This window comes from Leptinotarsa decemlineata, unplaced genomic scaffold (assembly GCF_025532065.1).
Source record: "Leptinotarsa decemlineata unplaced genomic scaffold, Ldec_3_MD MMD2_tig00000218_RagTag_RagTag, whole genome shotgun sequence".
Lineage (NCBI taxonomy): Eukaryota > Metazoa > Arthropoda > Insecta > Coleoptera > Chrysomelidae > Leptinotarsa > Leptinotarsa decemlineata.
In genome coordinates, this window is record NW_027412545.1 from 2,302,522 (window position 1) to 2,327,395 (window position 24,874).

General features: G+C 34.0%; 2 protein-coding genes and 1 long non-coding RNA gene across 6 annotated transcripts in view; 2 read left to right on the forward strand and 1 right to left on the reverse strand.

Annotated features, from left to right (window-relative positions):
- LOC111509303 (uncharacterized) overlaps positions 1 to 24,874 on the reverse strand; it is a 75,303-nt gene that overhangs the window by 14,159 nt on the left and 36,270 nt on the right. For all 3 annotated transcript variants that reach the window (XM_074173239.1, XM_074173240.1, XM_074173238.1), the window contains exon 4: positions 22,788 to 22,990. In XM_074173239.1, the coding sequence (XP_074029340.1) occupies positions 22,788 to 22,990 (203 nt within the window). The remainder of the gene's footprint in view (positions 1 to 22,787; positions 22,991 to 24,874) is intronic.
- On the forward strand, positions 3,323 to 13,569 carry LOC111509306 (neuroglian). Of its 2 annotated transcripts, none has more exons than XM_023165020.2 (4): positions 3,323 to 3,479; positions 3,593 to 3,889; positions 10,734 to 11,004; positions 13,007 to 13,569. In XM_023165020.2, exons 1-4 carry the CDS (start codon positions 3,362 to 3,364, stop codon positions 13,509 to 13,511), a joined length of 1,191 nt encoding a protein of 396 aa, XP_023020788.2. In that variant the 5' UTR covers positions 3,323 to 3,361; the 3' UTR covers positions 13,512 to 13,569. The 2 variants fall into 2 exon arrangements, with proteins under 2 accessions (XP_023020788.2, XP_023020789.2); XM_023165021.2 differs by having other exon boundaries at positions 3,391 to 3,502.
- On the forward strand, positions 22,176 to 23,074 carry LOC141481566 (uncharacterized). The gene is made up of 2 exons (XR_012465039.1): positions 22,176 to 22,389; positions 22,808 to 23,074. It is a non-coding gene; the product is annotated as an uncharacterized lncRNA (long non-coding RNA).

The window sequence follows — 24,874 nt, forward strand, 5'->3', positions numbered from 1 at the left end:
ATGAAAAACATCAATGTGATAAAAGTGTAACTGATCAGCATCTGTACATGTATATATTCTAGAAATACTGTTATTGGGGATGCAGAGTGATGTTATTCTTGGCGCACTGCGCTTGCGTAGGGCACATGATTCTCACACCCATTGATCACTTATTCAACGATGTGGGGAGTGGTTATTGGTTGATATTGATGGCACGTACTCCCGAATGTATTGGGGCTCCGGGGATAGGGTCCGGTCAGCGCAACCTTAGGATGATAATAATAATAATAGCATTCAATACCCAACATTTAAAACCATTTACAGGGTTTACCAAGCATGTTCCAAAAAGATAATATAGTTGCCTTTTACTACAAAGTTACAATTTGAGAAATGAAGAACAAAAAACAATAAGACGAGGAGTTAAGAAAAAATAAATTATATATATATATATATATATATATATATATATATAAATCGAGAAAGGTTAATGCAGTCAAGCTGCTGGAAAATAATTCCATGAAAATTAAAATATGAATAAGTATTTTATCAAGTACTTTTCTGGTTTTTCACATTTTGTCTTCAATCGAGGAGCACCTGCCCGGTACTGACGATGCCCAATAGGCATCCGGTGGCTCTTAAATTGAAATCAATACAAGCATGATCAGAAAGTACTCATGTATTCATATTTTTATATATATATATATATATATATATATATATATATATATATATATATATATATATATATATATATATATATATATATATATATATATATATATATATATATTGATTGATGCAACTAATTTTCCTTTATTTTGAGTATTTCAATAATAAATTCTACAAAAAGGATTTGAAGCTTTATATCTTCTATAAATTATCTGCGAGCGCTTTCGACACTTGGTAGTACTGTCATCTTCTAGGCACCCTTCAAACTGAACTGGTCATCCTGTTGTCTGCCTCTTTATACGATTAGAGCGTCTTAACTCAAGTGTTTCAGGTACTTTAGGTAAATTTGCCTGTATTTGTTCTGCATCAGGTGCTCTTCTTCGTGTTAGATCTTCTCTAGGAATGTGTATGGTTTTGTTTAATATATTGAATGTGAGGTCTTGTTGTGTTTTGATTTGTACTTGTTCCTCGATAAGTGATTTATGACTGTTAAATTTATGGATGTTCAAGTTTTCCCAAATGTCCATGCGGTTTTCCTTGTTGACTTGTTTTATGAGTTTTATGTTCTCTGGTGGGGGGAAATTATGTTTGTTTTGTATGGCGTGTGTTGCAAGGTTTGATTTATATACTGTTGGATTTATATACTGTTGGTACTATTGTTTTTTATCTGTATTTTGGTGTAGTTTGGTTTGACGTTGGATACGAGACGCCAAAATATACTTCAACAATAAATGCCTCGAATCCAACGTCAAACCAAACTACACCAAAATACAGATAAAAAACAATAGTACCAGCGCAAAGAAAGCAATATAAAAAGCCCAAACTACATGGATCCAAAACGAAATACAAGAAGCATACAAGAAGAAGAATATCCTCACCAAAAAATTATACGAAACACATCTACACCTAGCAAAAGTACTAACGGCTGAAAAGTGGAATGAAAAATACACAGATATATCTAGAATATCCAGTAGAATATTAGACAGTGTGTCCAAATATTTATATTCATAAATCGGGATAGTCCCTTAACTCTTTACGAATCATTTCTAGAGTTAGAACCTTGTTTTCTTCGTAAAACTTATATACAATTCGGCGTGTAACATCTTTGTCGGCATTTTCAACCTTTTTAAGCTTCTGATTCACGGAATGATCAATGACATCTCCTGTTTTAACAATATAAATTGTAGTAGCAGGTTTGGTCAGCTCACAAATCTTTTTTAAAAGTTCGCTTTGTGAGGGCCCAAGTATTTCACTTTTCAAGCAAGTGTAAATATTTAAAATAAGTCTTTGGGTTTGACTATATAGACTATACTTGATATTTCCTTTCATGTCCTGAGTATTATAAACATCAAGTAATTCTATCCTGAGTCCTGACAATACACAAGTAAAAACAGTTAAAGATTAGGCAGCATTTAGGCAGACATGTTTTAATCGATTAAAATGAAAATGAGTTGGTGCCCATATTTCACATAAACCCTAAAAATTTGATTTTTGAATATTTGATGGAAATGGACGATCCTTGATAAAAATCCATAACGTATTCAAGTTAACACTTTAATTGTTAGATATTTATATTATATTTATTCCACAGGCGTGTAAAACACACCTGAACGAATTTTTGTATAGTGAAACACGTGTTGCGGTTTTGTAAACTGTTCAGTATGCAATTTTTACTGAATGTTATTCGAATAAGTTCTTGGAGTTTGGGGAAGAGTGGGGTAATGGCACCACCTTTAGAGAAAGTTAATTTTTGTGGCTTCAATTTGACCTGCATCTTTAGTGCTAGTACTCAAATGTATCAGTAATTTGTTTTCCAACACAAAATGTATATTTGAAAGTACATTATTCTGCTTTCATAACATCTACGTGCAAGTTATATACTATTTGAACACAACAGGTGAAATGGCGGTATTTCCCGAAGCTTCCTAAATCGGCCGTGGTACAGCGCTATAGACTTGCATATAACTCGTAATTTGGAACCAAAAGCAACGGGTGGCGGTATTATTCACAGTGGCGGATTTGCAACACTCTCCCCTATATCATTGTTTCCTTTTCTGGTAATAATCTCAACATATTCCTCGAAAACCAGGCTCCATTGATCAAAATTCGTGCATGATATCTGTATAATTGAATAGAACACCTCGACCCACAGTTTCTAGATTTTATAAAATTATTTGCTCAACGCACAAGTCATTTAACATTTAAACATTTATGGATTTGCACATATTTTAACTGATTAAATTTGGTCCACGGGATATAGGTAACCCTTGATTATTTCATTGAAACATAAAATATAGGAAACATTTATTGATATCGTCACTACTTCAATTAAGGACCGATCTACCGTTTTTGGTATGGTTACCTAAAAAGTGACACACTGTATATTGAAATTTAGCGAATCCATTGAACAAACAGTTTGTAAAAAAGTTACATCAACCCAAGAGGGCTCAGAATGAATTGAATCAGCGAAAAGTCCAGATCGTTAATATGCTTGATTAATCAAAGAAAAGCTTCAACATGCGCCTCAAACCACAAACGTTTGAAATATTTCAAAATAAAAGAGTGACCTATACTAACTACCTACGTAACTATGGTGTAGTAAAATAATTTACTGAATGAACGACATGACTACATCCAGTAACCACACACTTCAGAAATGATTTCCAAATTAAATAATAAAAATTGAGGAAATTGTTAATTATGAAATAAACTGATGTCTACACAAGATTGCCTGGTATTAGTAGTTTTCTGGATTGCTGTCATTCCATTTGTAAGAATGTGGAGTACCGTGTTGTGTTCACTTTTGTTTTTGGCGAAAAGTTTTGCTGATCGTAAGTGACTTTTTTGTAAGCAAGTATGTAGCTCTAATTGATTTATTAGTTTATACATTTTTCTTCAATGAGATAGCTAAAATCAATACATTTATATTGCTAAATACTTCCAGGAGAACTAATTCCTATGGAACCCCCTGGAAATTTAACACTACTCAACTTTGAAGACAAAGACGTGGTTGTACAGTGGGACTCAATAGAACCCGAATCTGTTAGAGGTACTTTCAAAGGTTACTTGTTGAGAGTTTGGAATCATGCTTTGAGTCAAGTGTATGCAATTCCTCCGGACATAACAAAAACGTCAGTACAATTCTTTCCTTACTCCAAGAATTTCATGACTGTTGCTGTCAGAAACGACAAGTACGTTGGGCCAAGAAGTAACACTATTAGTTTTGATGCGCCTCAAACAGGTAAGCTATACAACAGCAACACAAATTTATGTAAACTGGAGTTTCATTTAATGCTATGAGTTTCAACAGACTTTAAATTAGTTGCGAACTTATTAATTAATGACCAGTTATTTGCCAGTATTTACTTCTGCTTTCCGTTTTATTTGTTTGATCTCTGTACTGATAGTGATTTCTGATGAATGCGTCAATGCTCAAATTTTAGGTTGTTTCAATGTTATGTGTTATTGTAGCTCCATATGTCAATCAATATTTATTCTACTCTGTCGTGGTATACACTGACCGATAGAGAATAGTATACTATATACAGTGATACTGTGATATGTTATTAAAATATACAGGAAACATTTTCAATATATTTCAATATACTTCAATATACTAGAATATTAGCTAGTTATTGCAATATATTACTGATTATAAATATCAATAATGAATGTTTCAATATAAATTTCATCATCATCGGAAAAAAATTAATAAATTTTTTGATATTCCTGTCAATAATAAATAAGAAAAACATTAGTGCGCTAGTCGCTATCTGCTGATTTTGAAATACAATTTTGTCAGTCTAAATGAAATTAATTCTTTAAGTAAGTGTTTTGGTGCATTATTTTTCATAAAAATGAAATTGAAATTAATTATTAATTATATATATATATATATATATATATATATATATATATATATATATATATATATATATATATATATATATATATATATATATATATATATATAATATATTATAATCTACTAAGAGAATACGACTATATTTTACATTTACTGACCCTTGAGACAGACCAAATATACTCGGGCTTGATGCACAGATAAATGCACACCTCGATTATAATATATAAAAATATGATTAACTTACTGATGACTTGATAGTGTGTTTCTGAATTATCACTGTCAGACATGTTTTATTTTCAATTATTTTTTAAAATTATTCATTAAGTGAAACACAGGTTATGTATACTGTAGTAAACACAACTGTATACACTATAGGTATCAGTATGGCAAAAGATATAGTGTAACGCCGAACCAGTGGGAAGATAATCCTACAATCGCTTGCGCATGGAAAACCGTCGTCACGGCATGAGTCGCCTCGCCAGCAATCGGTTTCACGTGTGGCTATAGATGTTTCACATCAAAAGTCGCAGAGGGCCAAATACAGTGGCCGAGGCATCTGTAGATTTGGGATGGTGAGTGTAGGCCTACAGCATTTAGGCCACATGTGACCCATTGTACATCTTCCCAGCTCATCGTCCATCCTATCCTTTCCATGAAGGTGGACAGGTCACTGTCACAGTTCACATAGGACATGCTGACATTTTCATCTTCCTGTCCACACATCCTGCATAGAGGTGTGTCCACTAATGGAGGCGTTTCCTAAGTTGACAATGGCCAGTCAGAAATTCTACTGTTAAGCGTAGATTTTTCCTGGCGCCAGCTTCCCAGGGTGATCCTTTCAAGATTTCATTCTTTAATTTCATCCCATCTCTTTAGGGATTGACCATGGGTGTGCCGTTTGGCTAGTTCCGCAATTATCGAAGTCATCAGGCCGTAGGTGCCACTGGGTCCTAAAATTCTTAGTTCAGCCACTTCCTTGGCTAAAGAGTCGGCAATGCGATTATTTTTACTCCTGTCGTGCCCTTTAACCCACCTCAGGTGGCTGAGGCGAGGCATAATTGCGGTGTTGTTTTTGGTAAAAAAAAATACGATCACGCAATGACGAGTGACCAGGTGCATTATCGTAATGCAAAAGTCATGAATTGTTTCAAGATATATGATGGAATTGGCCGACACCTGATGAAACCTCATAACTATGTATTAAAAAACACTTTATTGTTAGATTTTCACTAAACACTTTTACAAAAACGCAACACGTATTTGTCCATGCAATGGCTTCTTCGGGCGTGTCTTTACTCCGTGTCTACAATACCGGATGTTTTTTTTGTATTGCTTCTTGCAAGCAGCGCATAACATCAAGATAATAGTCCTTATTGACAGTTCGACCAATGTGGCAAGAACTTCTGATGCACTTTGCCACGGTAATCGAAGAAAACAGTGAGCAAAATCTTGATACTTGATCGAACTTGGCGTGCTTTTATTGGGACGATTGGATTATGGTTTCGATGTCATAACCATATTGACGCCATTCAACAATTCCTAAACGATGCTCATGCGACGGTTTTTTTGGTCAAAATTCAGCAATTTTGGAACCAACTTCGCTGCCACACGCTTCATGCCCAAAATTTCCGAAAAAATTGCATGGAGTGAGCCAACCGATATGCCGATATCCTCACCAACTCCTCTAATAGTTATTCGACGATACTCCCTAACAATTTTCGCCACTTTTCCAACATTTTCATCGTTTGTTGATGTGCCGGAGGCATCCATGGCGAGCATCGTCATTCACATCTTCTCGACCTTCTGTGAATAGCTTGTACCACTTGTAAAAAATTTTCTGACTCAGAGCACAATCACCGTATGCCACTGTCAACATTTCGAGTGTTTTTGAGCACTTAATTCCATTCTTTACACAAAATTCAATGCAAGTCCAAACACGCAAAGCACTTCTAACTCTTATGCCTCTCACCAATAAACCAAATATGCTGAACAGCTAAAACTGAGAATATATGTTCGAAACGAGTGTTTCATTGTTTGCGCGACCAATTATTGACGACCTTTTTGCGAAACACCAGATAAACAGGTGACTCCTGTTAAAGGGGTCCCTAGACAGTCAATAATATTAATAATATTGTCAATGATGCTCATTGAAGCACACAAATGATCGTGTAGGAGGCGATTGACGCGGTTGTCAATCGATGGACGGAAATAGATATAAAATTTGATTGAAGGTCATTGCCTGGCGCCATTGGCCGCGTAGATTGATAGTGTAAATGAGAAATATTGTCAATAGTTCTGCCAGTGGTACTTCAAGATACCAAAGATGACGAATGTATCGAGCTGCAAGGAAGGCGAGTCCGTCGGTGAACGAGATTTTGTAACCCTTTTGATTAGTTTGTATCGTGACTATCCTGAGTTATGGAAAGTGAAATCAAACGATTACTTAAATAAAAATAAAAGAAGCATTGCCTTTCCTTGCCTCAATTAGTGCCTCGCAGGTTTCCATAATATTTTCCAAAGTCTGAAGGGCAATGGCACACATGATTTTCAAATCTTCCAAATCCGTTCCAGAAGCTAGGTATCTTAATGTTATGGAAAGTATTTGACTGGCAGGGATTGCTTCACGCATTGAAGTGTCTTTTTTCTATTTTTGGCTGAATTAACTGAAGTGAATTATCAAAACTTTCCTGGTCTATTCTGAGAAAAGTTTTTTAGTCGTCTGGTTCCGTATCTAGCAGAAGGTTTAATAAATGTTCGTGGGTAAAACGACTTCTCAGTTTGTACCATTCTTTGGACCAGCGTCTTTTCCCCTTCTTTTCTTTCTTCTGATTGCAGACAGCCAAAGTTAAGGCTTGAAGGCCCAAATCAGTATTCGAAATCATTTTAATAAAAAAAACATGTCACGCTCCTTTGAAATACTCTCACTGAATGAGTTTGACATAATGATTGAAACAACATTGAAACAACTATCAATCGAAATCACCAATCACATTGACAATATTATGGACCGTCTAGGGACCCCTTTTACACAGTTACATTGTGAAACCACTCTCGAAATCTCTGGTTTTCTTGATATTGAATTACACAACCTCATTGAATATTCAACTGTTTTGGAGGATAACTCATTTTTTCAGTGGGGTACAACGCAATATGTCAACAGCTGGAGCACCCTCGTTGTCTCAGAGAAGCTGTTTAAATAAAGTAGTGAATTTTACTTCCAATAACATGTGTTCTCAAATATATTTCAAAGTGATGACAACTGGATGATACATAGATAAATAGGAGGGAACATGAGAAAACAGAGTATAGGATGATGAGTGACCGCTCCATGTACGAGTATTCTCTTTTTTGTAGGTTATTTATTGTTTGAAGAGTTTCTCACTTTCTAAAGATATTGTTTTGCTTTGTACAGGGTTTGCAAAGCGACAAAAAAACAATAATTTATTTGATTTGCACATATTTTTCTGAATAGGTAATGAAGAACACATCCATTTGTTCTTACAGAAACTAACTCATTACAAAACTTTCAGTAAAGTATAGAATGTTCTGTAAAGATACATATTACAACCGTTTTCAAAAAGGATAATAAATCGTATGGATAATCTGAATATCACATTCCAAAGCCATAAATAACTCAAATTTCAATGACAAATTTTTATGGAAGTATCAAGAACAGACTTACCGAGTCCAAATCGGAGTTGCGACTTTCATCGATCAGTTTACAGACTTTATTTAATACGTCCAGAAGTAACTGAAGGAAGTAGTATTCAGCAATAAATATTTTCCACAATCCAAGCAATGCTACACAAAATAGTGTATCGCACATCCACAACGAGCAAAACAGCTAGAATAGATTCAGTGGAGACAGAAAAATAATCACTAAAAATCTGCCCTTGAAAGATTATCCATTTGGAAAAAAAACTCAATCTTTCAAACTCACCAGGAGCCAAAATCAGTGGACTCAAGGTTGGAGCACCGTACAGAGTGCTTACTTCTGTACGATGGTTCGAGTATAAATATGAGCAGAAACCGATAAAATCTACTATCGATGAATTATAGGTCATTGTCACATGTCTTGAAAACAACTAATTTATTTACAGAATTGTTATTCGTACGATCAACTGTGAAAAAAAAATCGACATCCAAAATGATTACGTGTCTAGTCCTGCATAGTTGTCTTTTATATCTTTTTCTGTGTCGATTTTATTCCTAGATTGTATCTGCAAGTTGTAGTTGTGATTAACTTGTTTCATTATTTTGTCTTTCTGTATCTATCAGCAGCAGGACCACGCTGAAATTAATCGAGTCAGTCATCCCAAACCGGTAGACAGACAAACGTGATCCCTTAGAGGAGCCAACTAAATCACCTGATATGAAGCCTCTAGATGTTTTTGGGAGAATATGTAGTGTACGATACACAACCCGATTCAGTTTAGAATTAGAAAGCGATCTGTTACTGTGTACTACCTGGGCTGAAAAGTCTCTGGCCTAACACATAGATGGTGCTAAACTAGTGTTACCGTGTTCACCGCTTTTTCAATTAGTACTAACCCTTAAAATAAAGCTGTTGAAATTTAATATTATTTTACTCATGAGTTTGTGAGTTGTTGTGCTAAGAAAAAAAACCTGTTTTTCCGTTAACCAACTGTCGCACCCCTACGAATCACAACCGTCAGAAGTCGAAACTTGTGGGAACTAAGGATTAACGAGGTCTTACCTTTCAACATGTGATTCCTAACACGGGTTGGATGATAGCAAGTGAAAATCGAGCGTTCAGTCTGGGGCTTGAACCACCGACCAATACGGCAGTCAACTCAAGTGAGTGAACAAAGCACCCACGTCGAACCTCCTGGCTACTTTTGTTATTTTCAAAACAATTTATCAAAAACAATTTATGGAAAAAACCGTTCAAGCGAAGCAATGGCTTGAAAAGTGTTATAGGCACTCCGCTCCATCAGAAATAACAGTTAAACGTTGATTTTATGACTTCAAACGTGGTCGTAGAAAAACCGATGATGCAGAACGTAGTGGACGTCCAAATGAGGCAGGAGCACCAGAAAACCAAAAAATCCACAAAATCGTTTTGAATGATCGAAAAAGTGGAGTTGCGTGATTTAGTTGACATTGTAAAGATATCAATAGAACGTGTTGGCGTTATATTGCATGAACATTTGATTATGAGAAAGCTCTGTTCAAAGAGTGTACTGCGCGAGCTCACTATTGACCAAAATCAAGAACGTCTTGATGATTCTGAGTAGTTTTTGGCCATGTTCAAACATATTTATGATGCACTGTTTGGAATCTTTGGTGTGGTAGTGAATATTACTGGAGTTTTTTCCCAACACCAATCGAAACACGTGTTGAGGTGTTAAAAAAAACGATTTGGTGTTGGGAAAATACTCCAGTAATATTCATGTTTAAACATAACAAACCGGAATTTTTTCGTCATATGTGACAATGGATGAAACATGGATCCATCACTTCACTCCGGAATCAAAACGATCGTCATCTGAGTGGAGAGCAACTGGTTAACCTCGTCCAAAGCTACCGAAAGCACAACAGTCGACTAGAAAGGTTATGGCCTCGGTATTTTGGGATATTCGTGGTGTAATATTCATCAACTATCTTGATCAACAGTGAATATTATATAGCGTTTATTGTAGCGTTTGAAGACTGAAATTGCAAAGAAACGACCGCATATGGTAAATAAAAAAGATTATTCCACCAAGGCAACGCACCGTCTCACAAGTAAATCAAAACAATGGTAAAACTACATGAGTTGAACTTTGAATTGCTCCCACATCCACCGTATTAGCCAGATTTGGCTCCCAGCGACTACTGGCTGTTCGCAGACCTCAAAAAAAATGCTCACCGATAAAAAAAATTCTCTCGAATGAAGAGGTTATTGTTGAAACTGAGACCTATTTTGAGGCAAAAAATAAATCATTTTACAAAAGTATTGTTGAAATATTAAAGCGGCGCTGAAATGATTGTGTGGCTCTTGATGGAGATTACGTTGATGAATGAAGCCAAATTTGAATATCAAAGCCAAGTGAGGGTCTATTTTTCCGAGTGATCTTGAATGGAGTTTAACCTTAGGTGATACAACTTTTTACATACCTGAAAATATAATATTTAATCTAAACGGCATAGGTACTAGAGAGCGGCCGTGTTTTTATACTTTCTTTTTAAAATAGCAATAATCCATTGTTTATTTCAGAACCCAACATGCCATTTTTGTTTGAACACTACCAACTTGGATCTAGTTCTGTGTTATTGCAATGGAATAAACCGACTCAGGCGAACGGAATTTTATTGGGCTACAATGTATATTGCAGTGAAATGAAGGGGGACACAGTAGATGAAAAATCTACCGTGAGATATTTCGTATCTGGGTCCGATAATTTTCAAGCCAAACTAACCGGTCTGAAGGAAGGAATCAAATACTTCGTCCAAATTGGAGCTGTCAATTGTGCTGGAGAAAGCGACCAGTAAGTACAACTGAATCAATATTTGAGAATATGGTGAAAAATTAAATTTTGAGGTTGAGAATATATTTAATAATGAAAGTGTAAGAATGTACTCATGATAACTGCACCTCACCGGATGTACAGAGATAAGAGAACAAAAATATAAACATTGATATGTATACAAATGACAAATATAAACTAAAGACCCAATGCCTATAATTAATATCAGAATGATCCAAATAAATCCCAGTACGTATCAAGGTTACTGTATGTAGTAAATTTTATTCGTCAATCCGGATGTGAAGGCTGAGTGAAAAGAACCATTAGGAATATTCAAAACAACTACAGCATGCACGTAAAATATATTAACTTATTCTGAGTTGACAAATTGTAAAGACGTCAATAGAAGAAATGCACCACAGTTGGGGTTGGAGATTCACTCTGTTGCTCCCAACCTAGAGAAAAAAGAAATATAGAGATACCCTTCTAGCCTTTTTATGCCAAAACATCAGCAAGTCTTTTTTTATACACAGTCCTCAATTTCTGGACAAGAATATATGATATCAGATCTTGTTATGTCATATTGGACTCGATATTCATTCTTCTCGACAAACTATTCGCTTTATTATTTTGTCTAAATATCTCAAAATTCCCAGAACTGTAGCACCAATATTCATAGTTTCCATTGAGCGGTGAAAAAACGTGTAACAAAAAAGATTCAAACCCATTGAGTATCAATATTAAGAAATAGAAAAAATTAGATACTTGGTAGATAGTTGATAATTGAATAAGCAATAATGAGGTGGTGAAACGTTTTCGTTGTACTTTTTATCTCAATTATGCTTTTGTTAGTTAACAATTTTTGCTGAAGGTTTACCTTTGATAATTTTCAAAATGAAGACTGGATTTTTTCTTTCTTAGAGATATTCTTTAAAGACTTCATGTTCTCACTGAAAAATTGAAAAATTCCAATTCCTCACTTATTTATGAACAATCAAACATTTTAAAAATCTAAGAGCAAAAATGGAACATTTTTGTTCAAATATTCTGATTGGTTTGTTTTATTATTACCTAATGAAAATTATATCAATATGATTTGTTTTCTTATTGTTGAAAAAATTATTATGAACAAATGCGGTGGAGGTGGAGGTGGAGGTAATTGATTTTTACTGATATAATCAAATAATGATTTGAAAATCTCTTTTAAAAAAAATTTCATTGCATTAAAACACATTTATTGAGTAAGTATTTATTTTTGCCAGTAAGTATCAATATTGAAATATTTTATTTCGAAACATTTTTTTCCTTCCGATACTCTTCTGTATTTTGGGAAAATATATTATTTTTTTTAATTTATTCATTTATTTGAAATAGAAATTGTTACGAACAAATGAATTTTCACAGTTTTTTCAAATGAAAATAACTAAATATTATTCTGAAAAAAACACTCATTACAAAACATTTTTTTATTATTTTTTTTATTATTATTTTTATTCAAAAAATAAAACCTGATGATATAAAAAACATTGTTTGTCAGAATACAGAAGAGCAGTAAAAATAATGGTTCAATGAAATGGCTCGTTAATATTGATATTGGCTGGCAAAAATGAAAAGTTTATCAATAACTACGTTTTTATGAAATTTTTTTTTTTCAAAATCATATTATTAGATTCCCAAAAAAGATTTTATAAACAACGCATTGTTAATAACAAATTTTTGAATAATAAGACAAACAAATACGGCGGAAGACTCCAATTTTTTTATATGTATCGATGATTCCATAACTCCCAACTCTCGTTCCGCAGAAATCGCAGATATCTAAAGGTTACATCAATAGCTTTTTTGCAATATTTACCCGTTTAACTAGTAAATCAAAAAATTTTGTCGTTTGTAAATAATGTAATGTTCGAAGTAGGTACCTATAAAATATTTTGTTTTTGTTAGATGAATAGGTATACAATTTCCAAACTAAAAATGAAACTTCGTAACTACCAGTATCGATTAATATTATTTTCAATTTCAGCAAAGTTATGGAGATCGAGTTAGAAACACAAACGCCCCAGAAACCTTCGATGCCAACGTTCAAATACCACATTGACTTCAACATAACCGATAAGAATGACCTGATGAAAGCTAAGTGTTACGAAACTAGGCAATATCCGAAATCAGACGGTTCGGCGGACGATTTTTATATTCTAAATGAACAAGAAAGCGGAAAAGTTGTAACCCACAGTCCCCTGCCAAAAGAGTGGATTCACGTACATTCAAATTGTCTTGTGAACACTCTCATCAAGTGGATACCCGATGTAACCAACATACCCGGTGAACATTTCTACGTGAAATATAGAATAAAGGGCGAACCAGAATTTTTGAAAACGGCTCCCGAACTAGAAGAGGATTACACGATACTGGAAAACTTCAACGCATGCGTTAATTACGAAATTATTCTTGTGGCCGTCGATGGGAACTTCGAAACGGAAAGTGAAGTTCAAGAAACACCGGCTATTATGTTCATGTTCCGACATTAAACTCTCAATTTTTTCTACCTAATTACTTTAATGCATCTATTAATACATTAAAGATTCACAGGTGGTTTCACTATAAGAATTCAGGAGAAATCCTATTCTTTTTCAATCAGATAAGTTGAGTGTGTACGCGAATGTGAACCATTTTAATTTGATTTATTATCTTAGCCACACAAGGAGATATGAAACGTTTATCGCCACTTGTTTATATTTAAAGATCTTGGTATAATAGTGATAAAGTAAATCGGTCTTAAATGGGCATTGAACATCACACATATGCTACCTTTGGATAATTTTTTAGAACGATTGAAAACAAAAATCATGAAACTTATACAACATTCTTCATGGTAAACTTTCCCGATGATTATGGAATGAAAAGAGAAAACACTCTAAAGCATTTCATTTGTAAGAATATTCGAATCGCATATTCAAATAACCTGTAATCAAAAATGTAATAGGTCTGTTGAAAAAATAAGGTGAATTTTCATGTTTCTCAAAAAATATTTATTATTTCATCAATCAGTATTTTGTCCCCTCCAAAGTAATACCCCTCAGATATAATACACTTGTGCCAGCGTTTCTCCAATCCTCGCCAAATCGGGTTGATATATATATACATATATATATATATATATATATATATATATATATATATACATATATATATATATATATATATATATATATATATATATATATATATATATATATATATATATATATATATATATATATATATGTATATTTCCTGAATATAGGTGAGTGAGAAAGTAGGGATTCAAATAACAGGGTGATAATTGAAAATACTTTTGAATAATACTTACTCACATGTATATACAATTGATCGCTTCAAAAACACTTCACTAACTTTCTTCGAACGTTTCTGATAATTCGTTTTCCATATTCTCTGTTTCACTATCACCGTCATCTTTTGAAAAAATAATGAATTTTTTTTTACCATTAATATGTCTTTTCAACTAAAATTACTGTTTTTAATCATTTTCTGCCAGTCTTCTTCGGTGATATGAGATACTTCTACTTAATTAGCTTTATCACCTTTTATCAAATTTTAGAAAATTATTTTTACACCGGATGCTTTGTTTCAATTTTTCCCAAATCAACTCGATGAGATTGAAAACACAAAAATAGGAGGGAAGTGTGTGTCCATACTTTTCAGCAATACTCTCAAGGGCCATACTTTTTCAAATGTTTTCGTCTATTAAACTTGGTTTTTGGTATAGTAATCTTCAAAATACAAATTGTTATTCGTTGAAAAACTTTGTATTTTATCATTCCCCGAATTTTAATGCAGTACTGTGATGAACTGTCGCGAATGATAGGAAGCGTTGTCAATAACTATTAGGTACACTATTTGCATCCAAATTTGGGATCAATGGATGCATGTTAGGCGTACACATTCTCGAACCATCAGTCCACCCTTTCGGAACTGTGTCGTGAGTGTCATGTCAAGTTTTGTCCAAATAGAAAATTTGCCATTGTTCTTGTCTATATTTAGTTATTTGTTCTTAGTATTTGTTAAGCGAATCCACTATTCTTCTGCTTTCCATAACTGTTTGTCGTTTGTTTATTATTTTAAATCTAAATCCTAGTTTCTTTACCCAATTCTGAGGTGTTTTGTCACAACAGCTCACGTTATGGCCGGAAGTATTCAATGTCTTCCTTATGATTTCAGTTGTAGGAATCTTATTACTTTTGTAAAATTCGTATATTGTTTTTTTTATGATTTTATTAGATGAACATTTGAAGGTTTTGGTAATTCCGTATCACATCGCGTCTTGCGTTCATAAGATTTGTTTTTGACTATTTTACGTACAGTTGAGAAAGGAGTTTTGATCAAATAATGTTGCTTGTAATAGTTTGTTTCTCTCGAAACCAAACTTGCGATGTAGATTGTTATATATATTGAAACATACTCTCTGTGTTTCAATATTCAAATGCATCCGAATCTTATTCACTGGTATATCTTTTTCGCATTGTTCACCATCGCTATTGAAATCACTGCACTGGAAAAAGTCTGCGTTGTTTTCACACTAATTATTACTATTAGTACTTGTTCAAGGACGCCACATTTTAAACAGATAACAGCAATTTAAAAAAATTATAACTGCATCAATATTGAATTTCAACACTCAAATCGCGATCAGTTCCTGAACTGAACCAAACGGCGATAACATCCCCCGATTTCTATTCGTCATCGTAACATGACTTCAAATAATTTTATGACTCTTCAGCCAATCATAAAACTCGGTTGGTAAAAATTAACCAATACGAACCGCCAAGTTTACAGTCCACATGGACTAGTTCAGCTTGTATTGGTTTTTTTGGACTTTGGAGAGTGCCGTCACTTTAAAATATGCACAATATCGTTCACTTCGACTATACATTATCGTGATGCAAAAGCCATGAATTGTTCCTCCACAATACCAGACGTTTTCTTCATATTACATCTCGCTAGCGACGCATAACTTCAAGATAATAGTCCTTATTGACCGTGCGTCCATGTGGCAAGAACTTAACGTGCTTTTTTGGTCTTGGCTCTCCTGGAATCTTTCACTGGGACGATTGGACTTTTGTTTCGATGTCATAACCATATACCTATGATTCGTCACCAGTTATGACGCTTTCAAAATAAACTGGATCGCCGTTGACGTCATTCAATAATTCCTGAACGATGCTCATACGAAGGTCACAATTCTAATCAGAAGAATGGATTAGATTAGAGATTAGAGCAGGATTAGAGCACTTCTGTTAACCTCTGCCAGCTACTGCTGACGCAATTTTCGATATATTTTCTTGATTTCCTCATAATATGGCCCTGCTGTGATGGTTTCGACCGGTAGCATATAGTCTTTGATCTTTTTGATGAGTTTTCGCCTTCGGAAAGTGCCTGCGTGGCTCATCGGTGTCCAACCACTATCCTGAACGTCTCCTGTTGTCGTAGATGGTCACACGTGACGATTCGATCTAGAAGAGGATCGTTTGGATTGCCCAAAGGCAACGAAGAACAGACCTCGAAACGTGATAATTTTTGTCGAACGTTCAAATCGTGGGGCATCCACTTTTCGAGGTTTTTGACCCTTCCAATACGTTTTGAACCATCAAAAACCGCATGGGAGCTGAAGCCCAGTTTGGGATGGGTAGAGTCCTCAAATTCTCCTTCTGGATTACTGTAAGTCGACCACTTCGGGGCTCATCTTCGAGGTTGAAATCTCGTTGAAATCAACGTCGAACAGTGAGTCCATTAACACTATCACAAATTTTTCGGGCTGTTTCGGTAACGCTTCGATTCAATTTGAATTCGTAGGCAAAATTGACCAAAAATCGCTTAACGACATCATAAAGCCATAAGCTGTATACAGGGTGTTTCAAATTCAAATCCTCACCATTGGGATCTCGGAAACTATGAGAGATACGAAGATGGTTGAATTGGGGCAAAGTTGCGCTTTTACCTGACTAGAAATATGCCGTTGAGAAAATTCTGAAATTCCGAGTGTATCCGGAGATATCCGGATATTTCTAAAATTTCGGAAAATGGTTTTTATTTTTTTCTGGCTTTATTTTTCGAAGGATTCGAGAATAAATTGCACTTCTACATTGCCACTTTTTCCCTGCTATTGAACGTTTCGTCTTCAGGCCACCATCATCTACTTTATTTTTTCTTATGGGTGCTACATTGGATTCTTTCTGTTTTGAATAAAACTAGATTTTGTCTTTTCAATGATACATCATAAGTTAACATTCTTTTTCGAAAAATTGGAGATATTGAAAAAAAATCATTCCTATCATAATATGCTTTGACTTTGATGTTTCTAAATTTGACTTTCAATTTATTACACTCAATGACAATTTGATATTGTACAAGTTATTGAATTTTTGGCGAAAAATGGCTTTAACGAATGAAGAAAAAAGAGATATGACACAAACGTATTACAAATACGATACAAACAGTGTTAGGACATCGGAAATTTATTTAAACTTGTATACCGAAAGATGACAAACCACATCGAACCATGTTCAAGTTATTGGATCAAAATCTCACCGAGTTTTGTTCGTTCAAAAAGCCAATGAAAAAATACGGAGACAGAATTAACAATGAAAATTTGATAAATGAGGTGTATATAAGGTAAATTAGACATTGTGTCCTTTTCAATGAAAATAGAACTTTGAACAAATAAAAATGATTAACTTAAATGTAAAAACAAAAGTAAATCACAGCAAATGCTCAAAATGCTGGCCTTGTTCATGATAACAAAACTGTGCCCATCTTTGAATATTATTCACTGCACGATTAATTTCACTCTTCCTCAATCTTCCGAACTACCCAACAATGATGTGTTGAAGGTTCTCAATATTTTGATATTCCCTCTGACAATTAACCCTATTTTTCAGTGTACCCCATAAGAATGTATTCATAACACTTAAGTCTGGAGACCTTGCTGGTCACCTCACCGGCCCATCATTCCCTCTCCATTTATCACCAAACCTTAAAGTCAGGAAATTAGATATTCGTCTGGTAGTATGCGGTGGAGCACCATCATGTTGAAACCAGATGTTGTTTATAGTAAGCCAAAGGTAGATCATCCTAATGGTCTTCGAAAATCGACATTTAAAACTGCTGATAGGTTTCTCCATTCAGAATTCCGTCAAATAAATGAGGACACAAAATTATATCTTTGTAAATTCTTGCCCACACGTTAATACTAAATCGCACTTGAGGTCGAATTTCTCGGAACTGCCTGGGGTTATTTATGCTCCAAATGTGTTCGTTATTCTGTCCAAATTATATTTTCCAAGAAAACAGGAAAATAGGAAAATCAGGTCTTATTAGCCAATTACAAAATTCGAATCGCCTTTCGGGATCACCTGGATGCAATTTTTGAGATATGTGTATTTTGTAACATTTTTAACCGCTTTTTTGAGATGTCTCCAAGCACTTGTGATAAAAAAATCATTTCACAGGAAATTTGACGTCTAGATTTTTCCGGGTTCATGTTTATCTGCAAATAATTAATTTTTATTGAAAAGGACACAATGTCTAACTTACCTCATACATACCTCATTTATCAAATTTTCTTTAGTTTCCTGGTCCATTATGTCTCCGTATTTTTTCCTCGGCTTTTCAAATGACCTAAACTCGGTGAGATTTTGATCCAATAACTTGAACATAGTTCGATGTCCTAACACTGTTTCTATCGTATTTGTAATACATTTGTATCATATCTCTTTTTTCTTCATTCGTGAAAGCGATTTTTCGACAAAAATTCAATGGCTTGTACAATAACAAAATGACATTGGGTGTAAAAAATTGAAAGTCAAATTTAGAAACATGATACATCATCGAGAAAGTAAAATCTGGTTCTATTCAAAACAGAAAGAATTCAATGTAGCGCCCATAAGAAAAAATAAAGTTAATGACGGTGGCCGGAAGATGAAACGTCGGATAGTAAATCTGAAAACATCATTATGTAGCAGGGAAAAAGTGGCAATGTGGAAGTGCAATTTATTTTCGAATTTTTCAAAAAATAAAGCCAGAAAAAAATAAAAACCATTTTCGAAATTTCTGTTTTTTCTGGATATCTCCGGATATATTCGGAATTTCAGAACTTTCTCAACGGCATATTGTTAGTCAGGTAAATGCACAACTTGAATTATACAAAAAACACTTTTTCCTATTCAGTTTGTACTGAATTGGAATTGTAATGCAGTTGAATAGATATCATTCACACCATTATTGCACATTATAGCATATGAAAGAGGTAAAATTTCACTTACATGAAACACTGTCGTCGTCAATGGTATAGAATGCCAAAACCCTCCTTTCCCAAAAATTAATCTCTCCTGAAAATATACCCCTTTCAATTAAAATAAGTTTCCTATAGCTGGGATTGAATCAAATGAGCGAATGCATGTCATAACGTATCTACTGTTATCGATGACATGAGTAGTATTTCATATTCGTGATGCACTGTTTGGAACCTTTGGTGTAGTAATGAATATTACTGGAGTTTTTTCCCAACACCAAACCGTTATTTCAACACCTCGGCACTCCAGAAATAGTATATTTCATCTTGTGATGTTATCCAGATTGTTGCTGAAGAGACAATAAGGCGAGTGTCTCATTCCGAAATACTGGATGTCAGCCATGCTTTCTTCCTTTCTTTGGAAGATTTTCACATTTGTTTTGTATAAAGATGAAGAAGTAGAAAGCTAACACCTTTCTTTCCCAAAAATTGATCTCTCCTGAAAATATATTCGTCTCAATTTAAACAAAATTCCTATGAGTAGATTTAACTCATTCATGACATAAAGTCGTAATTTTATGAATGAATTGATTGCCTCATTTTGTGATGTTATTTTATATAGTTGAGTTTTTTTTATAAAAGTAATTGTTTCGAGAGAACTGTTTTCTTTCACTTTGTGTCTGAAAGTTACTTCTTTGGGCATGATCTAAACATCTTTGTGTACTTTCATCGATAACATGAGTAGATTTAACTTATTCATGACATAAAGTCGTAATTTTATGAATGAATTGAACTTTGCATGATCTAAACATCTTTGTGAAGAGTGTATATTGAAATGAATTGCTTTCTTTCTTTCTTTGAGAGATTTCCAATTTTTTGTATAAAGTTGGCCAAAACTTTTTTCCAAAAGTCAGATTCTTGTAAAAATATATCCCTTTCAATTTCAACAAGGTACCTATGGCTGGGATTTAATCAAATAAGCGAATGAATGTCATTATATACTTTCATCGATAACGTGAGTAGATTTAACTCATTCATGACATAAAGTCGTAATTTTATGAATGAATTGATTGCCTCATTTTGTGATGTTATTTTATATAATTCAATTTTTTTTATAAAAGTAATTGTTTCGAGAGAACTGTTTTCTTTCAGTTTGTGTCTGAGAGATACTTCTTTGCATGATCTAAACATCTTTGTGAAGAGTGTATATTGAAATGAATTGCCTTCTTTCTTTCTTTGAGAGATTTCCAATTTTTTGTATAAAGTTGGCCAAAACTTTTTTCCAAAAATCGGTTTCTTCTAAAATTATATCTCTGTCAATTTCAACAAGGTACCTATGGCTGGGATTTAATCAAATAAGCGAATGAATGTCATTACGTACTTTCATCGATAACATGAGTAGATTTAACTTATTCATGACATAAAGTCGTAATTTTATGAATGAATTGATTGCCTCATTTTGTGATGTTATTTTATATTATTCATTTTTTTTCATAAAAGTAATTGTTTCGAGAGAACTGTTTTCTTTCAGTTTGTGTCTGAAAGTTACTTCTTTGCATGATCTAAACATCTTTGTGAAGAGTGTATATTGAAATGAATTGCTTTCTTTCTTTCTTTGAGAGATTTCCAATTTTTTGTATAACGTTGGCCAAAACTTTTTTCCAAAAGTCAGATTCTCCTAAAAATATATCCCTTTCAATTTCAACAAGGTACCTATAGCTGGGATTTAATGAAATAAGCGAATGAATGTCATTATATACTTTCATCGATAACGTGAGTAGATTTAACTCATTCATGACATAAAGTCGTAATTTTATGAATGAATTGATTGCCTCATTTTGTGATGTTATTTTATATAATTAAATTTTTTTTATAAAAGTAATTGTTTCGAGAGAACTGTTTTCTTTCAGTTTGTGTCTGAAAGATACTTCTTTGCATGATCTAAACATCTTTGTGAAGAGTGTATATTGAAATAAATTGCCTTCTTTCTTTCTTTGAGAGATTTCCAATTTTTTGTCTAAAGTTGGCCAAAACTTTTTTCCAAAAATCAGATTCTCCTAAAAATATATCCCTTTCAATTTCAACAAGGTACCTATGGCTGGGATTTAATCAAATAAGCGAATGAATGTCATTACGTACTTTCATCGATAACATGAGTAGATTTAACTTATTCAAACAAGACTCAACCTCTAACGGAAGCAAGAAACTCTTTGGAAGGTTCGAAATAGATGAACATTTCAACCTAGCAGACCACTATTATAATATTCATGCAGTCATTGTTCACTGTGGTTCTGGCGTTGAATGTGGTCATTATTACGCCTTGGTCAAAGAAGAAACGGACTGGTTTAAGTTTGACGATAGTCGTGTCACGAAGTGTTCTGGCGATACATTGAATTTATTGGAGCCTCTGGAGACACCCTTCATTTTGTTTTATGAGAGAGAGGACATTGTTAGATCAAGATCTTCAGATGATGTGGTGCTGCAGGTTTTTCCGGGTTTTCCTGCAGCTGAAAAAGCAAATGCGCCACTGGAATCAATGAAGTCGCCCCGGACCGCCAATTAATTTTTATTGTTGTATTTATTTTATTTTTAATATTAACTTATTCATGACATAAAGTCGTAATTTTATGAATGAATTGATTGCCTCATTTTGTGATGTTATTTTATATAATTCAATTTTTTTTATAAAAGTAATTGTTTCGAGAGAACTGTTTTCTTTCAGTTTGTGTCTTAAAGTAACTTCTTTGTATGATCTAAACATCTTTGTGAAGAGTGTATATTGAAATGAATTGCTTTCTTTCTTTGAGAGATTTCCAATTTTTTGTATAAAGTTGGCCAAAACTTTTTTCCAAAAGTCAAATTCTCCTAAAAATATATCCCTTTCAATTTCAACAAGGTACCTATGGCTGGGATTTAATCAAATAAGCGAATGAATGTCATTATATACTTTCATCGATAACGTGAGTAGATTCAACTCATTCGTGACATAAAGTCGTAATTTTATGAATCAATTGAGTGCTTCATCTTTTAGTATTATCCAGATTGGTGTGAAGAGGCAAATGGCAAGCGTTTTTTTCCGAAACATCGGATGTCCACCATTAAGGATAACAGTGTTCCATGTAAGTGGAATTTTGCCCCTTTCATATACTCTATTGCGTAGCAATCATTTGAATAATATTTGTTTCAATTCCATAAAGAGTGTTTGGAGTACAAATTTGTAAAATTGAAGGTTCATATAAAAGTAGTTTTTTTAGAGGCTTTTTCTTCCAGTTTGTGACTGAAAGTTACTTCTTTTGCATAATGTATACATCTTAATGAAGAGTTTATTTTGCTTTCCTCCTTTTTTTTTCAAGAAGCCCACATTCTTTTTTGTATAAAGATGGAGATGTAGAAAGCTGAAACCTTTCTTTCCATAAAATTAATCTCTCCTAAAAGTATACCCCTTTCAATGAAGTGGTCAATATAGTGTTACCTAGACCAAAAAAAATAGAATACCTTATTCATAATATGTACTCACATTAGCTTCGTATCTAACAGCCGCAGGTGGATTATTTACATGTGCCGGAAGAGGCAAAGGAGTGGTCATTGAATATGGACAACCTAATTCCGGAGCTTCATCACTAGAATCGGCACACTGAGGAATACCGTCGCATGCGTTGTAGATTGCAATACATTCTCTTGTTGATCGACATTCGAATTGGAAACGGCTGCATTTGCGATCTGAAAATTAATAAATAATATGAAATATATAAATTTTAAAGCATTAAAATACATTTTCAGTTTTTATTAAAGAATTTCATCATAGGTTTCACCTTCCGATTTCTACAGTAAACGTGTCATTCCTTTAATGAATGTTCACTTTTGGAGAGTGGTGTTTCTATTTCAGCAGACAGGTTTCTCTCTTCTTAGACGAATATCGGGATAGTTTTTGAAAAATTTTGTCCAATCTGAATCTGATACATTTCGAATCTGGGTTTTGAAAGATTCAAGTTTCTTCATGAAAAACATCAGGTACTGTGATACGGTTGAGCTGATTGCAATAATCACTTTCTATTCTGTTAGTCACATAACATTATAAACGTTAGTTGAAAACCGAAATCAAAACTGTAAACAAGTTAGAGTCGCTATATGAACATGATTAACAATCGATTTCAAAGCATATGGAACATGATACTACAATTTTTCCTACCAAAACAAAACAAGGAATGAGTTTCGGAGGTTCACAGGTTGTGTCAAACTTTCTTTGGTAGAATCTTCATTTCGCAATGCATGAAAGGTTCCTCAGAATTTTTGGCATGTTCCTGTTTTTGTTTAACTTGATTAGGTTGATTTAAACGGGGTCTCAATTAGTCTCCATGCTTTCTTTTTGACGTTCCATTTACCTCAACGATATATGAATAAGATACACTTTGATCTATTACTGTTACTGGTGTGGGTCCTTTAACCAGTGGATTATTCGATCAGACTGCCTGATTAGGATGGAAGATCGAGTCATTTCAAAACAATCATGAATTGGTTTCTGATCAAGTTTAGCTTTACCCATGTCTCGCAATGAGAAGGGTTTCAATTGGTCGAACAGAGTACGTGAATGTCGTCCAAACATCAATTCGCTTGGAGCCCTACCTGTTGAACGTTGTATAGTATCACTATAAGCCAGTAAAAAATTTTGTAAACGTTTATCTTGATTCTTCTCCTGTCCAGTAGCTGACATGCGATCCTTGAAAATCTTCACTGTTCTTTCTATGGGTCCATTTGTCTTGCGATAATACGATGTTGATCGAATATGTGTAAAACTGGCAAAATAATCCGACCTCTTCAGCGGTTAACTGAGGACCATTATTTGACAGAAATTATTTTTGGATAACCTAATATCGAAAACACTTCACGAAGCACGTTAATTGTTGACAACGTGGTGATGTTTTTCATCAGAAATATCTCGAGCTAGCGTGTATGAGCATATACTATGATTAGTCACATTTCTCACTCGAAAGGTCCGGAATGTCTATATGTACTCGCGACCATGGTTCCAAACGAGCACTCCATAGTATGGTTACGAAAATTTGTTTATAAGCAATGTTACTCTCTGTAGAAGCAGCAATTGGGAAGTTGTTGATGGAAGGCTACTTGGTTTCATTTCACTCATTTCGCCTTCTATCAGGTCATTGGCAGTAATCACTATATCATCCACCACTCCCGTAGGTTGGGCTACCTTAACCTTAACCTTTAGTTAAAAGGTTTTTTTCAAAAAATGGCATATGTAGGCTAAGAAATTCCCTCTTAAATATGGACTGGTCTATTTTTGAAGCCAATCGAGATGTTAATCACTTATCTCATTTTATAACAAACACCTTTAGACAGCTGATCGTTGATATTTTTCCTCTGAAAAAATGCCGTGAAAAAGTCAGGAAATCTCCAGTAAATTGGTTTGATGATTCTTTGAGGGAAAAAAGAGACAAACTCTCCACTCTCAAAGCTATTTTAGAGGTCAGCAAAAAACCTGTCGACATTGCTGTCTTCAGGAGTTTCAAGAAAGATTATAATAAACAATTAAAAAACAGCAAAAGATTAGCTTATGACAATTTCATTTCGTCAGCTAAGAATAAG